The 21,928-nt window shown below is 38.6% G+C and overlaps 1 protein-coding gene across 1 annotated transcript in view; it reads right to left on the reverse strand.

Moving 5' to 3' along the window:
• The window catches only part of CRYBG1 (crystallin beta-gamma domain containing 1), a 232,342-nt gene that overhangs the window by 22,102 nt on the left and 188,312 nt on the right, over positions 1–21,928 (reverse strand). The window contains exons 5-13 of the mRNA XM_019967281.2: positions 19,329–19,376; positions 19,123–19,241; positions 16,563–16,731; positions 14,123–14,262; positions 5,929–6,055; positions 4,229–4,264; positions 3,385–3,542; positions 2,366–2,492; positions 2,129–2,274 (exon numbers count right to left, since the gene is read on the reverse strand). Coding sequence (XP_019822840.2) covers positions 2,129–2,274; positions 2,366–2,492; positions 3,385–3,542; positions 4,229–4,264; positions 5,929–6,055; positions 14,123–14,262; positions 16,563–16,731; positions 19,123–19,241; positions 19,329–19,376 — 1,070 coding nt within the window. The remainder of the gene's footprint in view (positions 1–2,128; positions 2,275–2,365; positions 2,493–3,384; positions 3,543–4,228; positions 4,265–5,928; positions 6,056–14,122; positions 14,263–16,562; positions 16,732–19,122; positions 19,242–19,328; positions 19,377–21,928) is intronic.

The raw sequence follows: 21,928 nt of genomic DNA on the forward strand, positions 1-21,928 counted from the left end.
AATAAACCCAAAGTGGATTTACATTTAAGATCTGAAACCATAAAGCTCCTAGGGGAAACATAGGCAGTATGCTCTTTGACATGTCTTAGCAATATTTTTTTGGATATGTCTCCTCAGGCAAGGGAAACAAGAACAAAAATAAACAAAAGGGACTCCATCAAACTACGAACTACATCAAAAAAGCTTTTTGTACATCAAAGGGAACCACCAACCAATCGAAAAGGCACCAGCTGAATAAATAGGAGAAGATATTTGCAAACAACATATCTGATAAAGGGTTAATATCCAAAATAACAAAGGACTCCTACAACTCAACACCAAAAAGCAAACCATCTGATTAAAATATAGGCAGAGGACCTAAACAGACATTTTTCCAAAAGGACCTACAGACAACCAGTGGGCGCTTGAAAATATGTTCAACGCAACTAATCATCAGGAAAATGCAAATCAAATTCACAATGAGATATTGTCTCACACCTGTCAGAATGGCTACCGTCAAAAAGGCAACATATAACAAGTGTTGGCGAGGATGTAGAGAAAAGGGAACCCTTGTGCACTGTTGGTAGGAATATAAATTGGTGCAGTAACTATGGAGAACAGCATGGGTTCCTCAAAAAGTTAAAAAATGAACTACACAATGCAGCAATTCCATTTCTGGGTATTCTTCCAAAGAAAACAAAAACACTAAGTCAAAAAGATACAAGGACCCCTATATTCACTGCAGCATTCCATATCCAAGACATAGAAGCAACCTATATATCTAACAGAGATACATGTAGTGTGTATACACATACACACACACACAACGGAATATTAATCCACCATGAAAAGGAGTGAAATTTTGCTATTTGCACATTATGGGAGAACTGAGAGGGTATTATGCTAGGTGAAATAGACAAATACCACGTATTTATATGTGGAATCCAAGAACAAAAGGAACAAATATAACAAAACAGAAAACAGTCATAGATACAGAGAACAGATGGTTGCCAGAGTGGAGGGAGGTGGGAGGATGAGTGAAATAGGTGAGGGAAATTAAGAGGTACAAACTTGCATTTACAAAATAAATGAGTCATGGGAATGAAATGTACAACATCAGGAATATTATCAATAATTGTGCAGTATCTTGGTATGGCAACAGAAGGTAACTAGACTTTTCATGGTGATCATTTTGAAATGCACAGAAATATGAAAGCATTATGTTGTGTACCATGAACTAACATACTGTTGTAAGTCAACTGTACTTCAAAAACAGCAAACAAACTCATAGAACAAGAGATCAGATTTGGACTTATCATGGTGATCATTCTGAAATGCACAGAAATATTAAAGCACTATGTTGTGTACCATGAACTAACATGCTGTTGTAAGTCAATTATACTTCAAAACAACAAACAAACTCATAGAACAAGAGATCAGATTTGTGGTTACAGAGGTGGGGATTGGGGGGAGTTGGATGAAGATGGTCAAAAAGTATAAACTTCCAGTTATAAATAAATACTGGGGATATAATGTAGAGTATGATTAATATAATTAATTCTGCTGTATGCTATATATGAAAATTGTTAAGAGAGTAAATCCTAAGAGTTCTCCTCACAAGGAAAACATTTTTTCTTCTACTATTTTGTATCTATGAGATGATGTTCACTGAACTTATTTTGGTATCATTTCACAATGAATATGTCAGTACTGTATATCAACTATATCTTAATATAACTGGAAGAAAAAATAATAGGAAATATAATAGAGCAGGTGTAGGACCATAAGAAAATCAAATGGGACTTTGTCCCAACTTCAGGTTTCTAATGTTAAATCACTATTATTTGTGTCCAGTCCTAAGAAATTCGTGCGTTTTTTCATGAAGAATGACAAGGGAAGTGAATCTGCAGATTTCATAATGCAACTCAAATTCTGCTCCAATGTTATATTACATATAAAAGATACTATATGAGAAAGATTTTAAAAAGCAGTTATAAAAATACTGTAGCAGTATTAAATGGCTAATTTAATGTTTCATTTTTGAGATATGTACTTATTGAGTGTCTACTCTGGGTCAAAGACTCCATTACTTTAACACAAACCAAAGTGAAGCTCACTATTAAAATCCCCATTGGGTTATTTCACTTACACTCCACTCAGTACATTAATAGACTGTGTCTTCACTCCGTATCCAGTCTCCTTTAAATTAGCAACAATTCCTAATACATCAATACTGGAACCTTTGGATCCAAAGTTTTTTTCACTGTACATTATCATGTGAGCATTTGAAAAATCCTATTGAGAAAAAAAAATTCAAAATTCAAAGACTAGCCAATTATTACTCAAAAATGCCCGAGTATTACTCATTAGCTTTTCTGTAACTTACACCTAATATAGGTCGTAAAGACTGCAGTTCTCCACTGTAGCCTCCCCAGTCATTCCAGTCCTTGTATTCTCCTTCTTCAAGCAAATACTGATGACCTGTAAAGTCAGGCTTCTCATAAGCAACCCAACTACAACAGAAAGAACATGAAAGAGTAGAAATTTTCAGTACTGTTAAAATATCAGTGTCACTGACAAATGTAAATAGCTATAAAGCTAGACATGGACCCATGCATTATGACTACTGGAATTCTTCCCTAGCATTTAAGAGATTAGTAGAATGGCCTCCCTGGTGGCTCAGATGATAAAGAATCTGCCTGCGATGTAGGAGACCTGGGTTCAATCCCTGGGTCAGGAAATTCCCCTGGAGAAGGGAATGGCAACCCACTCCAGTATTCTTGCCTGAAGAATTCCATGGACAGGGGAGCCAGGTGGGCCACAGTCCATGGAGTCACAAAGAGTCAGACATGACTGAGCAACTTTCACTTCACTTCACCAAGAAATTAACCTAAGAGTATATACCAATGTTCCTTAAAGGATTATAGGGAGGTCAGCATGTATGTGTACATGTTTGTCTAAGTGTGTTTAAGAACTGACTCAAAAGAAGTTTAACAAATAAAACTGGATGAACTTTCTTCCAATAACAATTAATATATTGTATATTTTGGGCTACTTATAAGCCATTTTCAAGTGTAGAATTTAAAGAAAATAGGTAAGCTCTATAAAGTACAGAATATGATCCTAAAAAATAGAAAGCAAACTAACAGTTCAATCATTTGGAGCATAATATCAATAAACAAGACTGTAGATTTGATCAATCTGGATGGCCCAATTTATCAGCCTTGCCCAGCTGACTGATCCCAAACTAGCCCATCAAATCCAGGTCACCACTAGCTGAAGAAAACATGTTTATTCACTCCACCCTGCAATTTGGAATGCTATCTTTGGGGGAGAGAGACCATGTTTTTAATGTTATTAAAGGGAATAAAAAGGAATCCTTATAGGTCACTCCTGTCTACTTACATGCCTCGTAGAACTTTCATAGATCCCACTGATACAAATGACAAATGTTCATCTCCAGTGGTTTCTTCTGTTTCACCTCCTTCCATGATAAACCTACCCATCTCTGTTTCCAGCTCCATACATTTTCCTTCAAAGAAAGGCTTTTCATAAATAACTACCTTTAACAGAAATGAGATATGCCAGTAAGTTGTAAGAAGTCAAATATCTCAATAGCTAAACACTAAATCAGTCACTTAATATCACTAAGTCCTGGAACACAAATTTTATAATCACATTTTTAAATTAACTAAATAAAAGTATCTTGTAATTTTAAAAATCAGAATTTTTCTCCTGCTGTGGTATAGCCTGAAGTCAAAGTTCAAAAGACAGATGCATAATTGGTTTTTGTTCAATGTCTAGAATTGATATTTAGAATTTTTCTCAGGCCAAACTAAGGAACCAAAGTATTGTTAAAATGTTTTAAAAATGAAACACACTATAGATCAAACTGTGTGTCACAGATGTGCAAAGCAGAACTAGCAGAAGGAGAATTTTAGAGTAGGGAGAACTTGTCTTGAAAAGTAAGGTTTTTCCTTTCAGGCAAGTAGCAACAGGCCCTGCAGTTGGTAAATACAACTGCAAATTACAGCTTAATACAACAGTGAACCTTCTGAGCCATGGCTGCACACACTTGGTGCTAACTCGTGCTCTCAGCATCACCTTCCACCTGAAGGTGATGGCATGTATAAGCTGGACAACTCCCGCTGACTGCAGTTATGTCTTATGGAAGTGAAACAGAAAATCACGCAAGTATTATCTTCATGAAGATGGAATGGGAGTAAAATTCTTTAAAAATGTACATTACCTTAGGATCTGTAGGGAATTCAACTTTACGGCCACCCTGAAAAGAAAAATAATATTCTAAGAAAAGTGGCTTGTCACTGATAAGTTACCATTTGCTATTACCCACAGCAGTCTGTGATAAGCCATGGAACCACACAGAGCAACTACATTCTGGTTTGTTTAACTGATGTGGAGACAGTTCTAAAATTCCCCAAAATGCAGGGAAGATATGAGGAAGAGTCTCACAGAGGCAGTCTACAAGCTGCATGGTATCTGTGCTTTTTAACCAAATAGATGTTTGGTGGTTGTTTTTTTTAAACTCATTAAACTCCTAAAAAGGCCTATTTCTCACCTCTCTTAAAAAGCAGTCTAAGATTTTACATCTCTAGACTCAAATTCTCACAGGCAGCAACCCTCACCTTCTGTGCTTATTAACCCTGCACTAGGCTCACCCTCCAGCAGGGATACGGGCTCCACTTTGCCCGTCTCCACCTCTGCCGGGATTCAGCTCCCTGTCATCCTGTTCACGCCTATTTGCTGCCTGGCCCTGGAGGCATTTGATTTTGCAACCTCTGGCTTACAAAGCTGTTGAAGTTCACTCAAGTTCACAATATGATCTGAAGGGCTCCTGAAATAATTAGGTTAACTCTTAGATAAATTTAAAACATCCCATAGAGGATGGGTCTATGGGGGTTGCTATATGTTTAGAATAAAGAAATTTTAATCCAAAAATCTCACTAAAATCATAGAAGAGGTGTCACACAAAAGAATTAAATAAGGTAAGAGTTTAAACCAGCAGTGGGAAAGTCAAAAGGCTTTTTAAGTTGTTACATATATAAGTGAAAAAAATAAAGTATAGCCAAAGATCTCGAATAAAGCAAATGAACTATAATTAAAAAGGAATGTGGCTGATTTTAATCAACAAACCAGGGTTCATACAATCAACTAAGTATGCTTTTCAAAAGGAATCCTTTTCGAATTCTGTGAACTTTACAATTCTGTAGGTCATCATTAAAAACTGCCTTCAAAACTTGAGGCAATTCTTTTACATATTCAGAAAAGTTACAAAACTTTACTCTTCGAAAGAGGATTTAATTTTAGAAAAAAAGCCCAGAATTATTTGCATGAAGACAAGCAGACAGATAATTAAGCCACAACCTGTGGCAGGAGGGATAAAATTAAGATAAAAAATTATCTTCCTGACTTTCTAATTTGTTTCAAACTGACTCAGAAGACAACCACAAAGTGGAATTTGAAGAACATGTTTGTAACAGGAGCCTCACTCATGCTGTACGTGTTTAGTGAACCTTCCTATGACGCACCTCAACATGAGGTCAAAACGGGTCACCAGGGAAGCCCTGACTTATCGTGATGCTCTCCTAATTATCCCCTTCTCTAACACCTACAAGCTGGACTTTGTCTGTCCTCCTGATTTAATTCTTCACTTTCTCACTTCTCACATCTGCCAAGGGCCATGCAGAGTCACACATCAGTGACTCTGCATGGCCAAGAACACCTATGGGCTTATCCACATTTTTTTTTCCATCTGTAGCAACTATCAAGTTATCCTTTCTATTATTTCTATCTAGCAATAAGTCCCATCCTCTACATATTTATCTTTTAAAACTCTACTTTATTGCTTTAAAGTCACATCCCATGAATTATCAAAGTCAAGCAAAGAATTACTGACTCTAAGAACACATGATCGGATTCCATCTTTACCATTTTCAGTGGCCGCATGGATCCAATGTATGCCTCCTCTGTATCCCAGAAGGATAAGTCAGGGTATTCACCAGGTTCCAGGATAAAAGGGACACCCTGAAATCCAGGCTCTTCATAAATCAGCCATCTAAATAAGTACCAAGGAAGAAGCAGACAGTTCATCATTTCTGTCAGTGGAACACTGCACCCCACAGATGAGAGAGGACCAGAACAGGGGAGGATGTGGGTCTGGACACACAAGTGTGGGTGCACTTAGTGGAGCAATGTTGGACTCCAGGAGGAATAAGCCATTATATGCACCTCTTGAGCTTCTGTTTGTTTCCTTGGCTTGGCTAGCTTTGTCCACTGATTTTACTTTCTATTATGAACTGTTTCAAAGTTTAAATGTCTGTTACTTCCAAGTAATAAAAGTAGTTATCTTTTGCCCTGTGTATGTATTTACAGAGGCTCCAGCCAGGAGATTTCACACTTTAAAAGGTTATATCTCATTTGTAACCAAAAATAGGATGTTCCACCTAATCATCTGTCATAGTGTCAAAAATTAGGAACAGCTAACAAATATCTAGAGCTTACAAGGAATTCCATCTGATCCTTACAACAATGCTACAAGGAAAAGATACAGTCCCCATTTTACAGGTGAAGTTAAATTGCCCAGGGCCGCACAGCTACAAGTACTAAATGCAGGGCTGATCCAAGCTGACCCCAAAACCAAGGTCCTAGTCATTCTTGAACAGCAGTCTTTCTCATTCCAGCGTGCACTGAACATAATTTCTGCTTTCACAGTCACTCAGGATCAGCACTGGGAGCATGACTTAATGCACAGTGATGTCTGTGGGGGCTCTCAAAGTCTAAAGACTGCTTGTTCCCAGGCCCAATGCTTTTTGAGTCCTTGGACTTGATTTTTATGGTTTTTCAATACCACACCCTTCTATCATACTTGTCAGCTGTCACTTCTGCTGTGGTCAGGCAACCAGAAGCATCACCCTCCTCTAATGTGCTAGAAACCAGGAAACCAGAAAACCATGCCTCACATGAACTGTCCCTAAAGACTGCAGTCTTATCAATTTCTTGGTTCCTTGGAGGATTCTGGTGAAGTCGCTGTTGCTGGAGAAGTGACTTCTTTATAAGAGAGATGGTAATATACCCTCTTGACAAGCAAATGTGACATCTTGGTGATCACTTATACCCACCAATTCTTTATTAGTCTTGCTAAAGCATCCTAGCTGGGCTAACTGTGCCAAGTTCCCCAGAGCACAGGCCACAAGAGGAAGCTGGCTGTAAAGGTAATCTTTTACCTACAAAATGAATCTGATTCTCCCCTCTTTGCTTTTCTCTTGTTCACAGTTTTGGCCCAAGGGCACGTTTTTGGTGAGTTTCTGTTACAGACTGTCCTGGATAAATCAGTAACTTCTTTAGACTTACTAATTATACAGGGATTTATAGTCAAAATCCTACTGGAGACCTGCCAACATACACATACACACACACACACACAATGTTGAGAGGCCGTGTGTGGTGTGGGTGGGGGAATCAAAACTAATCCACAGTGTTAGAAGTCAGGGCAATACTTACAGGGACAACTGGGAGGTGGTGGGAAGGCAGGAACAGAGATGCAGAGAACAGACTTGTGGGCACAGTGGGGGAAGGAGGGGGCAGGACAAATTAAGAGCGTAGCGTGGACACATTCTTTACCGCATGTAAAGTAGGTAGGTGGGAAATTGCTGTACAACACAGGGAGCTCAACCCAGTACAACAACCTAGAGGGGTGGGATGGGGTGCGGGGCTGAGAGGGAGGTTCAAGAGGGAGGGGACACATGTATTCTTCCGGCTGATTCACGCTGTTTTAGGGCAGAAACCAACACGTCATTGTAAAGAATTATTCTCCAATTAAAAATAAATTAAAAAAAGAGAATGCACTACGTCTTTTTTTGGAGCCCAAAGCTCTCAAAGGCACATCACACACTGATTTCATGCCCTAGCTAAATAACAGCAGTTTATTATAAAGTGTGCTTTTCGGCCAATAACAAGCCAAGGGCCTTGAGGTCTGACTCTTCACAAATGAACAGTCTGAATTTTTTATAAACACAGACGATGGCTCATCAACAAGTGATTCTGAGATTCTGACATGGTGCTTACTGAAGTACTCTTTCATTAAGTGTTTTCTTCTACAGTTTGAGTTCTAAGGGTACGTATTCATCTGCTACTAAACATCTCATTTTCCTTGAAGCATACAGCTTAGTCATGTTAACACTTATAGAAGGAAGGTAATCTGGGATAAAGAGGGTTTTGTCCAAAAGCCTGAACACATAAACTGGCACACCTGAAGACTGCTGTTCTGCAAATAGTGAATTCTGAGGGCCTGCTGGGTAACTTCCTCAGTAAATGCTGAGGGCCTGCTGGGTAGCTCAAACACACATTTGTGAATGGGGGTGGACTTTGGAATCTGAAAACTCATATACAGAGTGTGATCCTTTTTCCCCTTAATTCTATTCCAACAAGATACATTATTCACAAGGCCATCAGGAGATAAACTACCTTCGCGCAGTGTGATTTCATTTTCTTTTATTTTCTCATGTATTCAGCCTTTGCCTATATTATGAATAAACTGTATGTCTATAAAGTATGAGTTTAAAAACACAATAACAAATGTGGCTTCCCTGGTGTCAGTAGTAAAGAATCTGCCTGCCAACGCAGGGGACACGGGTTCGATCCCTGATCTGAGAAGATCCCATATGGCCGCACAGCAACTAAGCCTGTGTGCCACAACTCCTGAGCCTGTGCTCCAGAGCCCAGGAATCACAACTGCCGAGCCACGGGCCCTAGAGCCTGTGCTCTGCAACAAGAGAAGCCAGTGCAATGAGAAGCCCTCATACCACAACTAGAGAAAAGCCTGCAAGCAACAAAGATCCAGCACAGCCATAAATAAATGAATACAAATATTTTATAAAAAAAACAAATGCATACATACAAAGGAATACTGTTGAACTAATGTTGAACTAATAACAATGGTCATCCATACATTCATGAAAATCATTCATGTTATTACTCTTTCAGAAACACCCTCTGAATCAGACAAGAAAAACCTTATCTTGTTCACTTGTTCTTAAACCAAAAACAGTTTTTCCAGCTGGATCCTAAGTCTTATTCTCTAGATATGGCTGCACATGAATGTTGGCTACATACAGAAACCAAGGGGATAGTCAGAAGATTTAAATATGAGTGTGCCAACTTTGAGGTTATTCAAACAAGAGCAGGCTCTGAATCTCAAGGGGGGACTGGTACCTTTACAGTGGCGAGGAGTGGGAAGCATCAGTGTAACCGACACTCAAATTTGGCTTGATTAACGCAGCATGAGTATGTGTCACTACCTATAGAAGTAACATCCTTGACAAACCCCTTCAATCTGCATCTGATTATACATGAAGACCTAACTGCCTGTATATAGAAATTTCAGGTGACAGAAGACCAAGTTAAATGATACCATGAAGAAGCACTCAGAAAATCCAGACTATGGCACATACGCTAAGCAGCTGACCTAAATTCTTCCAAAAAATCAATGGCATGGGAAACAAAGATGGGGGTATTTAAGAGATTAAAAGAGACTTTTCAAAGAGATAGGACAACCAAATATATGAGCCTTGCTTGGAAACTAATTAAAAACATCTATAAAAGACATTCCTGAAACAATGGGGAAATTTTGTTTATGGACTATTGGGTAGATATTATCATGGCCATATTGAAAATTATGGTGTGATAATGGTAGTTTTGTAGGAAAATGTCATTTTAGAGAGATTTGGGATGAAGTTTATAGGAATGAAGGGTCACAATACCTGCAACTTACTTTCAAGTGCTCAGAAAAGAAGATAAAGCAAATATGGCAAGATGTTAAGAATTACTGAATCAAAGTGGAGGGTATATGGGTGTTTGATATCCTTTCTACTTTTGTGCTTATGTCTGAAAACTTTCATAATAAAAAGCTGGGCTTCAGTATACTCCTTAAGGAAATATATGCAGTGAATATTAAATAGCAATGAAAAAGAATAAGTACACATATACTCATCAATATGGGGACTCTCAGAAACAATGTGGAGAAAAAGGAACAAGCCACAGCTCCTTATTTTAAAAGTTTTATAAATTTCAAAAGCAAGCACAGCTAAAAATACTGAAAGGACAGATACTATATGGTGACACCACAAAACAAGGGGCTGAGAAACACACAAAATTCCAGAGAGGGATCTCACACGTGGAGAAGTCAGGGGGATGGGAACAGGCGGGCTATGCTGGGTGCTGCAGCAGTGTTAGTAATGGTGAGGTTCTCAGCTGCGCGATGAGGGGCTTGTTTGATTACTAGGCCTCATAGTTCACATACCTACATATATTTTTATATATCAAGTATTTCATGTTAGCATTGACCAAAGAATATGTGGCTATTAAAAAAATGTCCCTCGATTTCAGAACACCTGCATTCTAGTACCTGTTCTTCTGACAACTAATCCTAACAACTAATCCAACCTGATAAAGTGGCCAAAACCTGTCTTCCTTGATTAAATGATGGTGTTGGAACAGATGTTCTTTATGCTGCCTTTGAAGCCTTAAAATTCCTTAATTTTATTTATTAGAAATAGACTCAAGATACACTGTCACTTCTGCAAGGATGGGTGCTGGCATTGCCAGCTGCTTAAAGACAAATCTCACTCAACACAATGTGAGAGGAAAATTTTGTTAGAAAGTTCTCATTTTCCCAAATAAGAAATTAGCAAGTAACACACTGGGTTTGATCCCTGGGTTGGGAAGATCCCTGAAGAAAGGAAAGGCTACCCACTCCAGTATTCTAGCCCAGAGAGTTCCATGGACTGTATAGTCCTTGGGGTCGCAAAGAGTCGAACACAACACTTCCACTTTCACTTCACTTCACTCTGAATGTGTGTATGTCTGGAAAAGCCTAATGCAGATTGAACAGGCCCTGGAGTAAATCTCCTCATGGAATCTGAAGAAGCACCCCCGCACAGCTAAGGCTTCTCTTCCATCAGTTCATAGGACTGCTGCACCAACAGAGGCAGTGTCAGCTTGAATACTTGCTATCAGCTGAATTTCCCCAACCCATCAAGGCTCCCCTTGGAGATCTGTAAAAGTACTACTGACCTGGTACCAAGCTGACTGAGTTCAATAAGCCCAAACTCTGAACTGACATCTAAGGCAGCTTTCTATTACCCTGATGGCAATGAAGAACCAGAAAAAAAGTGTCTGCCACCATGCAAGCCCATCAAAATGTGTAAAATATGACTGGTTTGTAACTACCACCTGTAAGACCAGGTTAAACTCACTGTCAAGGTAAGAAACGTCGTTTAACTGTAGCTCGTTATGCTTCCACATAGCCCAAGCCTGAGTCGTGAAATCATCCAGACATGGAGATAAAAATATGATGCGTGTGTGCGAGCTCAGTCACTTAGTCGTGTCCAACTCCTTCCAATCCCATGGACTGCAGCCCTCCAGGCTCCTCTGTCCATGGAATTTTCCAGGGATGAATATTGGAGTGAGTTAGTGATATTTCTCAGCCTTAAATACTTTGAGACAAAAGACTTATAGGTCTCTTTGATGTTGAAAAACTCAAAAGCAGCAAGAGATGAAGAAACTTTTGTTTAGATTCCTCCTTTTCTTCCTAATCTCTAAATATAAAAGTGCCTAAAGCTCAGATGACTTTCCTACTCTTTTTAATTTATTTAATTGGAGAATAATTACCTTACAATATTGTGATGGTTTTTGCCATACATCAACATGAATCAGCCATGGGTATACCTGTGTCCCTCCATCCTGAACCCTCCCCACCCTATCCCTCTGAGTTGTTCCAGAGCACCGGCTTTGGGTGCCCTGCTTCATGCATCGAACCTGCACTGGTTGTCTTTTTACATATGGCAGTATACATGTTTCAGTGGTGTTCTCTCAAATCATCCCACCCTTGCCTTCTCCCACTGAGTCCAAAAGTCTGTTCTTTACATCTCTGTCTCCTTTGCTGCCATGAATGTAGAATTGTTGGCACTGTCTTTATAAATTCCATATATATACATTATATACAGTATTTGTCTTTCTCTCTCTGACTTACTTCACTCTGTATAATAGGCTCTAGGTTCATTCACTTCATTAGAACTGATTCAAATATGTTCCTTTTTATACTGAGTAACATTCCATTGCGTATATGTGCCACAACTTCTTTATCCATTTATCTGCCGATGGACATCTAGGGTACGTCCGTGTCCTAGCTATTGTAAACAGTGCTGCAATGAACACTGGGGTACATGCGCCTCTTTCAGTTCTGGTTTCCTCGGGGTGTATGCCCAGCAGTGGGATTGCTGGGTGAAATGGCAGTTTTATTCCCAGTTTTTTTAAGGAATCTCCACACTGTTCTCCATCATGGCTATACCAATTTGCATTCCTACCAACAGGGTAAGAGGGTTCTCTTTTCCCAACATCCTCTCCAGCATTTATTGTTTGTAGACTTTTTGATGATGGCCACTCTGACCGGTGTGAGAAGATAACTCATTGTGGTTTTGAGTTGCATTTCTCTAATAATGAGTGAGGTTAAGCATGAAGATCTCATCCAGTATGGGGTTTAGATACCTTCTCCATGCCCATGACTCCAGGTTATATCTCCAGCCTGCCTACCCCACCTAAGATTCCAGTGTCATGTATCCAGTCACCTTCCTGACCTCTTACCTGAATGCTTGAATGGGTAGTTGGCATCTCCCATCTAACCTCCAAAACAAAACACCTGGATTTCACTCCTCCTCCCCATTTTTTTCTATTCCAATAAATGCTGTGGTCCCAAACCCTGGACATTTCTCTGCCCCTCATACCCCACATAAAACCTGTCAACCAGTGTTGTTGGTTCTGTCTTCAAAATGTATCCAGAATCTGACTGTTCTTCTACCACTACCATCACACCAAGTCACCGAAACACTTCTCGCCTATGTAACTGCAAATCTTTGCTTCCACTCTTAGCTCTTTACAATTTACTTTTTCACAGAAGCTAGAGTGATGCTCCTAAAACACAAGTTAGATTAAAGTCCTCCAATGATCTCTTATGTTCCTTGGAGTCACCTAAAATCCCTCTGGAGTCCTACAAGGGCTGACATGATATGAGCCCTCTCCACCACCAATCCTCCTGGCTCACTCGACTGCAGCCAGACCGCTCCTCAATTGCTCAAACATCCCCTGGAGGGCTTTGCAAACACTGGGCTTCCAGCCTAGGACACTTCTCTACCCTGCCTCCCCGGGATGTCCCACAGCTGACTCCCTCACGTCCTCAGATCTCTGCTTAAAAGTCACCAGGGACTTTCCTGACTACTCTCTAAAGTAGCACTTCCACGGTCCCTCTCCATAATTTATGTTTCCTGTAGTATTTACCTTTGGATTCATTACATATGTATTATCTTACTCATATTCCATTAATATAAACTCTTGAGCAGTCTCTGAATATATGAATACTTATAAATTACATATATATAACTGCTGAATATACTATAAACTTATTGGAAAACATACACAAAGATAACATCTGAAAAGGCGATTTTAAACGAAATATGCAGAAGCTTTAGTGCTTTTCCCTGCATTTCGGTGCACGGCTGTCACATGCCCTGGGCTGTGCACTCCACTGCGGGGGCCACCAGCTTCAGTTCTGCAGCCTGCACTTTCTAGCCTAATTTCTCCCCTATCTGAAATATTCCCGCTTCCTTCAAAATACTCTTGCAGTTTCCTGTAATTTTTGAAATCAACATCCTAGGGGCTTTGGAAAGCATTGTGTGAAACTGTCAAAGGAAGTCGTATGCGTGTTGGCCTCCATCCCACATGAAATATCAAGGGCACACACGCTTTGAATCACCTCCTCTGAATTACCGTGAAGGTATAATCTGCAACTCAGCTCTGAATGAATCAGGTTCCTTTGCGATAAGGCAATCTCCACATTAAAAATGCAGTTTTCTCCCTGCACTTCCTCCAAGAAACCATTATCATTTACAAGAAAGCTGAGTTATAGTAACATAGTAACCAAAAATAAGATTTTTATGTGCCTTATAAAAAAATAATAAAAGCTTTTAGTCAATAATTACTTAACAGGATAACAAATTAGAGATAGATTATCTGAAGTCCTCTTTTCACACTCAAAAAAGAGCTTCATTAAAACTGTATTGCAAATACTCACGTGCCCCAATGTACTTTAATGGAACAAGTCTTCTGTATTATGCCAAACCCTTGCATTTCTTCAGTATCATCAAAGTAGGAATTTAGAAGTCCTAACCCTTCTGGTTCAGTAAATAAGTCAATCTGACTAACTCTGTAATCCTAAAAAATAAAAAAAATTACATGAATACAGTATATATGTATAATAGTAACACCATGTATTAAACTCTACATTAAGCTCATTATTCTCTTTTTTTAATAATTAAAATAAGCTTTAAACATTGCACAGATCATCTGCCACTTTATCCCTTTCCTGTTCTCACTCAGGACCTAATATGTGATCTTTTGGGGAATACACATTGCATTAGTCATGTATCTCAGCATTACATTCAAGCAAAGACCACCAGAACTGCATCTCAAGAGTTTTGGAACATTATTTATTTCCCTTGTCTTCACTGAAAACCCTGCCTGGCTTTCCTTGGTAACCTGGGTTTTAGTTCCTTGCTCTCCTGTGACCATCCATATCCAGAGACACTAGTCTATAGAGTGGCTGCCTCCTCAGCTGTCGTCTTGTGCCCACGGGCCCCTGCGGTAACACTCCTTGAGTATGATGTGGGTTTGGTCTAAGTCATAAAGGCAAAGGTGCATGTTTACGGTGATTTACAAATCTCTGCACTTTGGTCACTGTTCCATGCCCTGCATGTCCATCAAACACACTACAAAAGGCCTCTCCTGGCTGAGTGCCTGGGCCCTGATCGAATATTTATTGAATCTCTTCTATGTTGCAGAGCAAGGTGAACTGAGGTACAGAAAAAATGGTAACACTTGGGTCAGTTCAGGGGCAACTGTTTCAAATATTAACAAAAGGAACAGTTAATGAGCTGAAAAGGTGATTCCCTTGAATATATGTTGTGACTTTTATGTGTCAAGGAACCATAAACACAATCTGTTAACAAAAAAATTCATCATGTATTAGGAACCATAAAAGTGTTCCTTCTCTTTAACATGACACCATTCTGAAAAACTTATCTCAAGGACATGAATCATAAAATGTATACATTGTTAAATGCACAAAAATACTCATGAAGCATTTAAGATAGGAAAAAGCTTAAATCCCATAGTAAGAAGAAAGGTAAAACAACTGAAAGCACATCATATCAGTGGGATATGATGCTCAATAAAACTCCACACCATGTAATACCATGAAAAGCACTAACTGCACGAGGCCTGCTACCATCAGCCAAAACAGGAGGTCTCTGGACCAGCATGCTTCACTTCCCTCAGCCCACCTTCCTGGACCCTAAATCCCGACCCCACCAGATTCTCATCTCTCTCGCAGTTGCAAATCATCGAGAGATGTTCCACGTGGGAGTATAACCATCAGCAAGCGGTACAGAGAGAGTAAAAAAGAGATTGAGAGTCAGTGTTAAAGGAAAACAACATGTACTTGTATAATGATTACAATTACAGAAAAAGCAGATTATAATATGGCCAAGAAAGAGCAGAGAATTCAGAAAAATGAAGGAGAGACACTACATGAGAGATAGGATTTGAATGATATTTTAAAACATTGCTTTATTATGAGTAATAAATAAAAACTGCAGATAAATTATTCCACTATGACATTTCAAAACGGTGTCTGTTACATCTTGCATAAAGTCTATCACATTATGTACTTAAAATTATTAAGAGATAAATCATTTAGAATACCAATTATCATCTAAGTCACTCAGAAATGTTGACCCAGGAAATAACATTTTATTCTGCCAAAAACTGTTAGTCATTCTTACTCATTCTCATTTTGGAACATGTCTTTTTCCCCTGTTGCACTCTGATACCCAAGTCTAATACACAAATGGAGCTTTTTCACTTGGAAGATACCTTTTACATTTTTAAAAGGTAAAGAATCATCAAATTCCAAGAACCACAAAGAACTGATTCAAGTTCCTCATTAATGAATAAATAACCAAGAAATGTTTACCCAATCCATAAAGTGGCCTTAAGTACTCATTTTCTTAAAACTCACATGAAATCCCAGAGTTAATAGCTGAATTATCTTTGGATTATTTAGTTTTCAAAATAGTCCTGTAAGCCACTCAATAAGAACTCACAGAGCAACCAAAAAAATAAGTAAAAGAAAAATCTGTTCTTACAGAGTTCATCAAAACTAGGTTATTAAATAAAATACATTTGCAGATGGGAATGGGGGCCAGGAAAGAGGATTCATGTTTCAGGATTTATTCTGAAGAAAAAGACTGATTAGAATGTTTCTTTTCTAATTAACATGTACAAATATTTAAAATATAGAAAACCTATCCATAAAACACAAAATATTTTTCCCAATCACTTTTATCACAAAATGAAACTCTCAAAAGAATCACATTCAGCATTCAGTAAGTATTTGCTGAATGAACAGATGAAATCCAGTTTGCCTCTATTAAAAGCTTACTAATTTTACCCACCTGGACCACAAGTCTGATAGAACCAATCACCATGGGCTTAGTCGACACTGCCTCATCCTCATTTCTCTCCAAAATATCTTCTATACCCCAGAGACCAGAGAGTTCCAATTCTCCTTCTTCTAAGGGGATGGAGTGCCCTTCAAAATTTGGTTTCTCATACAAAATCCAACTAAGAATAAAACACAGCAAAACTATTAGCCAGTCTTGGTGAGAGAGATTTTGATTAGTGAAATATTCTGGCCAATAGAGTGTGTGAGTGTGAGTGTGAACGTGTGTGTGTGGATCATCCTGACCCAAGGATCAAACCTGGGTCTCCTATATTGCAGGTGGATTCTTTATCATCTGAGTCACCAGGGAGCCCCTTATAAATAATATATTAGTGGCCAATTCTCTCCCCAGTAGCTCAGTGGTAACGAATCTGCCTGCCAGTGCAGGAGATTCAACAGGAGACGCAAGTTTGATCCCTGGGTCAGACAGATCCCCTGGAGAAGGCAATGGCAACCCACTCCATTATTTTTGCCTGGAGAATCCCAGTGGACAGAGGAGTCTGGCAGGCTACAGTTAATGGAGTTGCAAAAGAGTAAGTCATGACTTAGCAACTAAAACAAAACAACAATCAGGATTTTAGAGAATTTTTGACTATCAGTATGAACATTATAGAGCTACTAATTTTTATAGTAGCTCTATAGTATAGTAAGTTTGCCAGTTGGTGGAAACATAGTAATGTCAGATAAATGGACTTTTATTGTAATGTTTTTTCTTCTTATATATGTAAAAAACACTTTTGAGGGTTTTAACTTACATATTAGAGCCATATCAACGGATATACTGATACAAAGGACTACTACATGCAGGCTAATGGAAAGCATTTTTCCAGTTTTATTGAGATCTAATTGACATATAGCATTGTATTAGTTTTGGCTGTACAACATGACCATTTGATATGTGTGTATATTACAAAATGATCACCATAGTAAGTTTATTTAATAAATCCACCACCTCACAGTTAAACAATCTTTTTTCCTGTGATGAGAATTTTTATGATCTATTCTTTAAGCAATTTTCAAATATACTATGTAATACTTTTTTAATGACCCAGAAAGCACATTTATTCTTCTCAGCAACATACAAACACTAAATAAAGACCTCGTGACAATATATAACAGTGCTAGTCTTAAGTGCTCATATTTCTAAGAAAAGAGAGACACTAAGAAAAGTTGAAGAATCAGTATTTCATTAAAAACAAAATTATAATTTTCAGTTTTCAAATTTAAGAACAAAAGCTAATTGTATTTTCCCAGTGAATATGTTGAATATACAGAAAAATATATTAAAATATCTAAAGTCTAAAAGGAAAGATGCTGCATATTTAATCAAATGGAGAGACCCAAAGAAAAGCTTACTAATTTTTAAAACCATAAATGCCTACAGCCCTACACCTTTTTTTTAAACAAATTTATAAATAGGTACCAAGATTCATATTTATGCCAAGTAAGTGATTTTTTTTTTTAAACCGCTTTTCTTTATTCAATTTCCTGTGTATTTCCTTGAAGCAGTTAAGCTGGCAATACAATTTTTTTTCACCAGTTTCTTTACTTAACAAAAACTACCTGCTGTCAAAAAGTTAGAAAATAAATTTTAGATTAGTCCTTCACTGAACTGTCACTTAAAAAGTTAGCCAAGATATTTCCCTTATAGAATTTTTAAAATTCCTATCAGTATGCTTAGTGCATGGCCTATCAACATGAGTAGTGCAATTCTTACCAACCTTATGGAAAATTAAAAAACCAAAAGTATATTACGGACTCTGGTGATCATTAGTCCAAACCAACATTATGTGGGAAAAATGGGAAAAAGAAATTTATACTGCTGCATTTTTCTGATTCCTCTAGCATCAACATGCATCATTCCTAGAATCAGAAATGTTAAAAAATGTTTTTCTTAGATATGCTTTTAGTATTCACTAAGACTATGGTTTTTCCAGTGGTCATATATGGATGTGAAAGTTGGACTGTGAAGAAAGCTGAACGCCAAAGAACTGAAGCTTTTGAACTGTGGTGTTGGAGAAGACTCTTGAGAGTCCCTTGGACTGCAAGGAGATCCAACTAGTCCATTCTAAAGGAGATCAGTCCTGGGTGTTCTTTGGAAGGACTGATGCTAAAGCTGAAACTCCAATACTTTGGCCACCTCATGCAAAGAGTTGACTCATTGGAAAAGAGTCTGATGCTGGAAGGGATTGGGGGCAGGAGGAGAAGGGGACGACAGAGGATGAGATGGCTGGATGGCATCACCAACTCAAGGGACATGAGTTTGGGTGAACTCCAGGAGTTGGTGATGGACAGGGAGGCCTGGCGTGCTGCAATTCATGGGGTGGCAAAGAGTCGGACACGACTGAGCGACTGAACTGAACTGAACTGAAGACTAGTATTGTCTGCCCTTCATATTGTTCAGTTCAGTATATTGTTAAGGGCATAATTTAAAATAAGTACTGAGGACCAAACAGACGATTAAAAATGTGAAACACACTCTCCGAGTCAGGAACACAAAGTGCCGCTCTTACCATCCTCTAACGACTTTTACTAGTATCACAGGAGAGAGGCTCCAGGTGCTACAATCCTCCACGTCACTGAACACTTCAATACATGCCTCTGAGATGTCGGGCTCGCTGTATATCACCACCTAAGAAAGTGAGAGTGGTATCAAGTGCTGTTGTTGCACTTTGTCAAGTCAAAATGATTCTAGACAAGGAACAGAAAATACTCTTACTTTTCCAGGTCGGGGATTGATTTTATTCTGGACGCTTCCTCTAATTGTCTGTAATCAGATGAACAAAAACACAACAAATAATTAAACTTCATGGAAAGTCTCCTTTTCCCCTCCCATGATCCTTTAAGTAAGGTCATATTTGCCTCACACTTGTCAATTTGGAAACATATCTACATATCTACTTTGATCTATACCAAAGTCATATTAAAACTTGAATCTATTAAAGGTAAGGGTTTTTTTCCCCCTCTAATTGATTTTGCCATTTCAGTTTCTCCTCATTTATATGCTTAGGAGATTTTCACCAACCTGGGAAGTTGAGGGTCCAAGAGTCAGACCTATGTTTTATACCAGTTCACAGAACCAGAATTCAGCTAAGAGATCATAATTCAAACCATCCCAGTACAATTTCAAATAAACAGAGAAATTATAATGGATCAATCACTTATCCAGAATGAGCTGAATCAATTCTGTGCGTTCCTATACATATCTTATCTGAATCTATAAATTCTGTTTCATCACATAACAACTAAATAAAGTGTTTATGGTATATCTCACAATGCTCACTGCACATGGTTATTTAATCCCTTTGAGAGGAACAAAATATATTTTTATACAACTACAAAACTAATCATTTTCAAGCCCATCTGACAAGACCAGTAAAACTAGAAATGTTCAAGATAATAAAAATGTAATTACACTTGTAAAAATATGATAGAACATGGACTACTTTCATTGCTGACCAAGATGCCCATTCTAAGGACTGCCTGTGATCTGATGGCTCTTGCATCACACCAGGGTGGACTATGACTGAAAGGCCACAGGAAGGGCCTCAGTAGAGCATTATTACAGATTAAAATGGCATATGCTTATTTATATGTGCACATTTCAAGAAGATAAGCTAAAGAAAAAGCCTGATATTACAACAAAATTTCAGACATTAAAAAGAGAATACTTTTACAGTCAACAAAGCCCAAGACCTAAAGAAAAACAAACAAAAAAATTTTTTTAATCATAAAAAGGCCTAGAGAAAGTATAAAGTACTCTGTTTCTCTTTTTCACTCCACTTGACTGGGTTTTTCAAGAGATTCCATAGTGAAACTGTGTACTCTGTTGTCAGACTCACCGGATTGTTGTTAAATAAGAGAAGTGATCTAAGAATGATTAAGGAGAGAGAATAAGGCTGGACCAGTGGCAATTTTGTGCTTGAGACAAATACTTAAAAATTGCATGATTTCTAAGTGCTATAGGCTGATTCAGTTTTATTTGTTTACAGCAGTGGTCCTCAAAGTGCAATCCAGGGGTCGCTGGAGGGTCCCCAGTGCCCTTGCAGAGAGTCCATGAGGTCAAAATGATTTTCATAATTAGAAGAGGTTGTCTTTTTCACTTTCTCTCACAGGTATAGAGCAGAATTTTCCAGAGGGTCCATGACGTGATGACATCATTGTTCTGGTGGATACTGGAATGTGCATTTGTGTGTTCTGTTTTAAATTTTTCTCAGTATTAATTACTTATTTTTTTTACTGGCTGGACCGCATGGTGTACGGGTAAGGGAGTTAGAGAAGGTGAGGTTCTGAAAAAGAACGAGACCAGCACTTTACAGGAACAGATCACCTTTAATGAGGCGAGAACGGGCAGCAGTCAGATTAGTGAGCTCCTGCACTAACCCAAGAAAAGAATAAGTATATATAGGCATATATGTGGAAATCTACTCTCTTAAGGGGGCCTGTTCTTCTCCAAGGTTGTTCGGAGTAGTTATCTCCTAAACAGCTGGGGCAAGGAATTCTGGAGATCGGCCAGAGGCCAGACTGGCTGGGAGCTGGGCGTAATCAACCTTAATGTCTGTTTGTTTTTTTTTTTTTTTTTCCCTTCAGGTGAGAGTTGTTTTTCATAGAATGGTGGGGAGGACCTGGTGGGGAGTTTTAACTCCAGGCAATTTTGAGCCATGTAACTTTCCTTCATGTGGCATATGGGATGTTACTTTCTAACCAAGTATCAAACCCATGCCCCAAGCCCTGTAGAAGCTGAAATCTTGACCACTGGACCACCAGGGAAGTCCTCAGTATTAATTTCTACTATAATAGATTCCAGTAGGCATAACCCATGGGAACAAAAGCTCTTTGGGGTCCTTAATAAGTCTTATTGTATATCTACATCTAGATGTGTGTGTGTGGGTGGGTGGGTATGTGTGTATGGCATCCTAGGAGTAAAAAATTTGAAATCTTTTGAAAAAAGAGATCTGAGCCTCTGCTGAAAGTTCAACTACCCTTTTGAAAGAGGTTCCAGAATTATATTCCATGATAGGCTTGTAGCAAAAAACAATACAACAAATTTAAATGGGGCAGTGCCCTGTACAAATGAGGAAGGGGGCAGGATATTTTCTGCCTGGTTCTCATCTTCACTTGCCAGGTAGCCTGGTTCACAGGGTGGGCAACAGGAATACAGTTCCCACTTCTGTTTCTGGGCTTAGCAGAGCTGAGTTCTAAACTTTATCATCTTCTTCCCTCTTTCAACTTGAGTATCAAGCATCGTAAATGAAAACCACAAATGGATGTCAAAAATTGAGTAAAGAAAACAACTTATAGCAGTCAGAAAAAAGATGG

The sequence above is a fragment of the Bos indicus genome, chromosome 9 (assembly GCF_029378745.1).
Source record: "Bos indicus isolate NIAB-ARS_2022 breed Sahiwal x Tharparkar chromosome 9, NIAB-ARS_B.indTharparkar_mat_pri_1.0, whole genome shotgun sequence".
Classification (NCBI taxonomy): Eukaryota; Metazoa; Chordata; class Mammalia; order Artiodactyla; family Bovidae; genus Bos; species Bos indicus.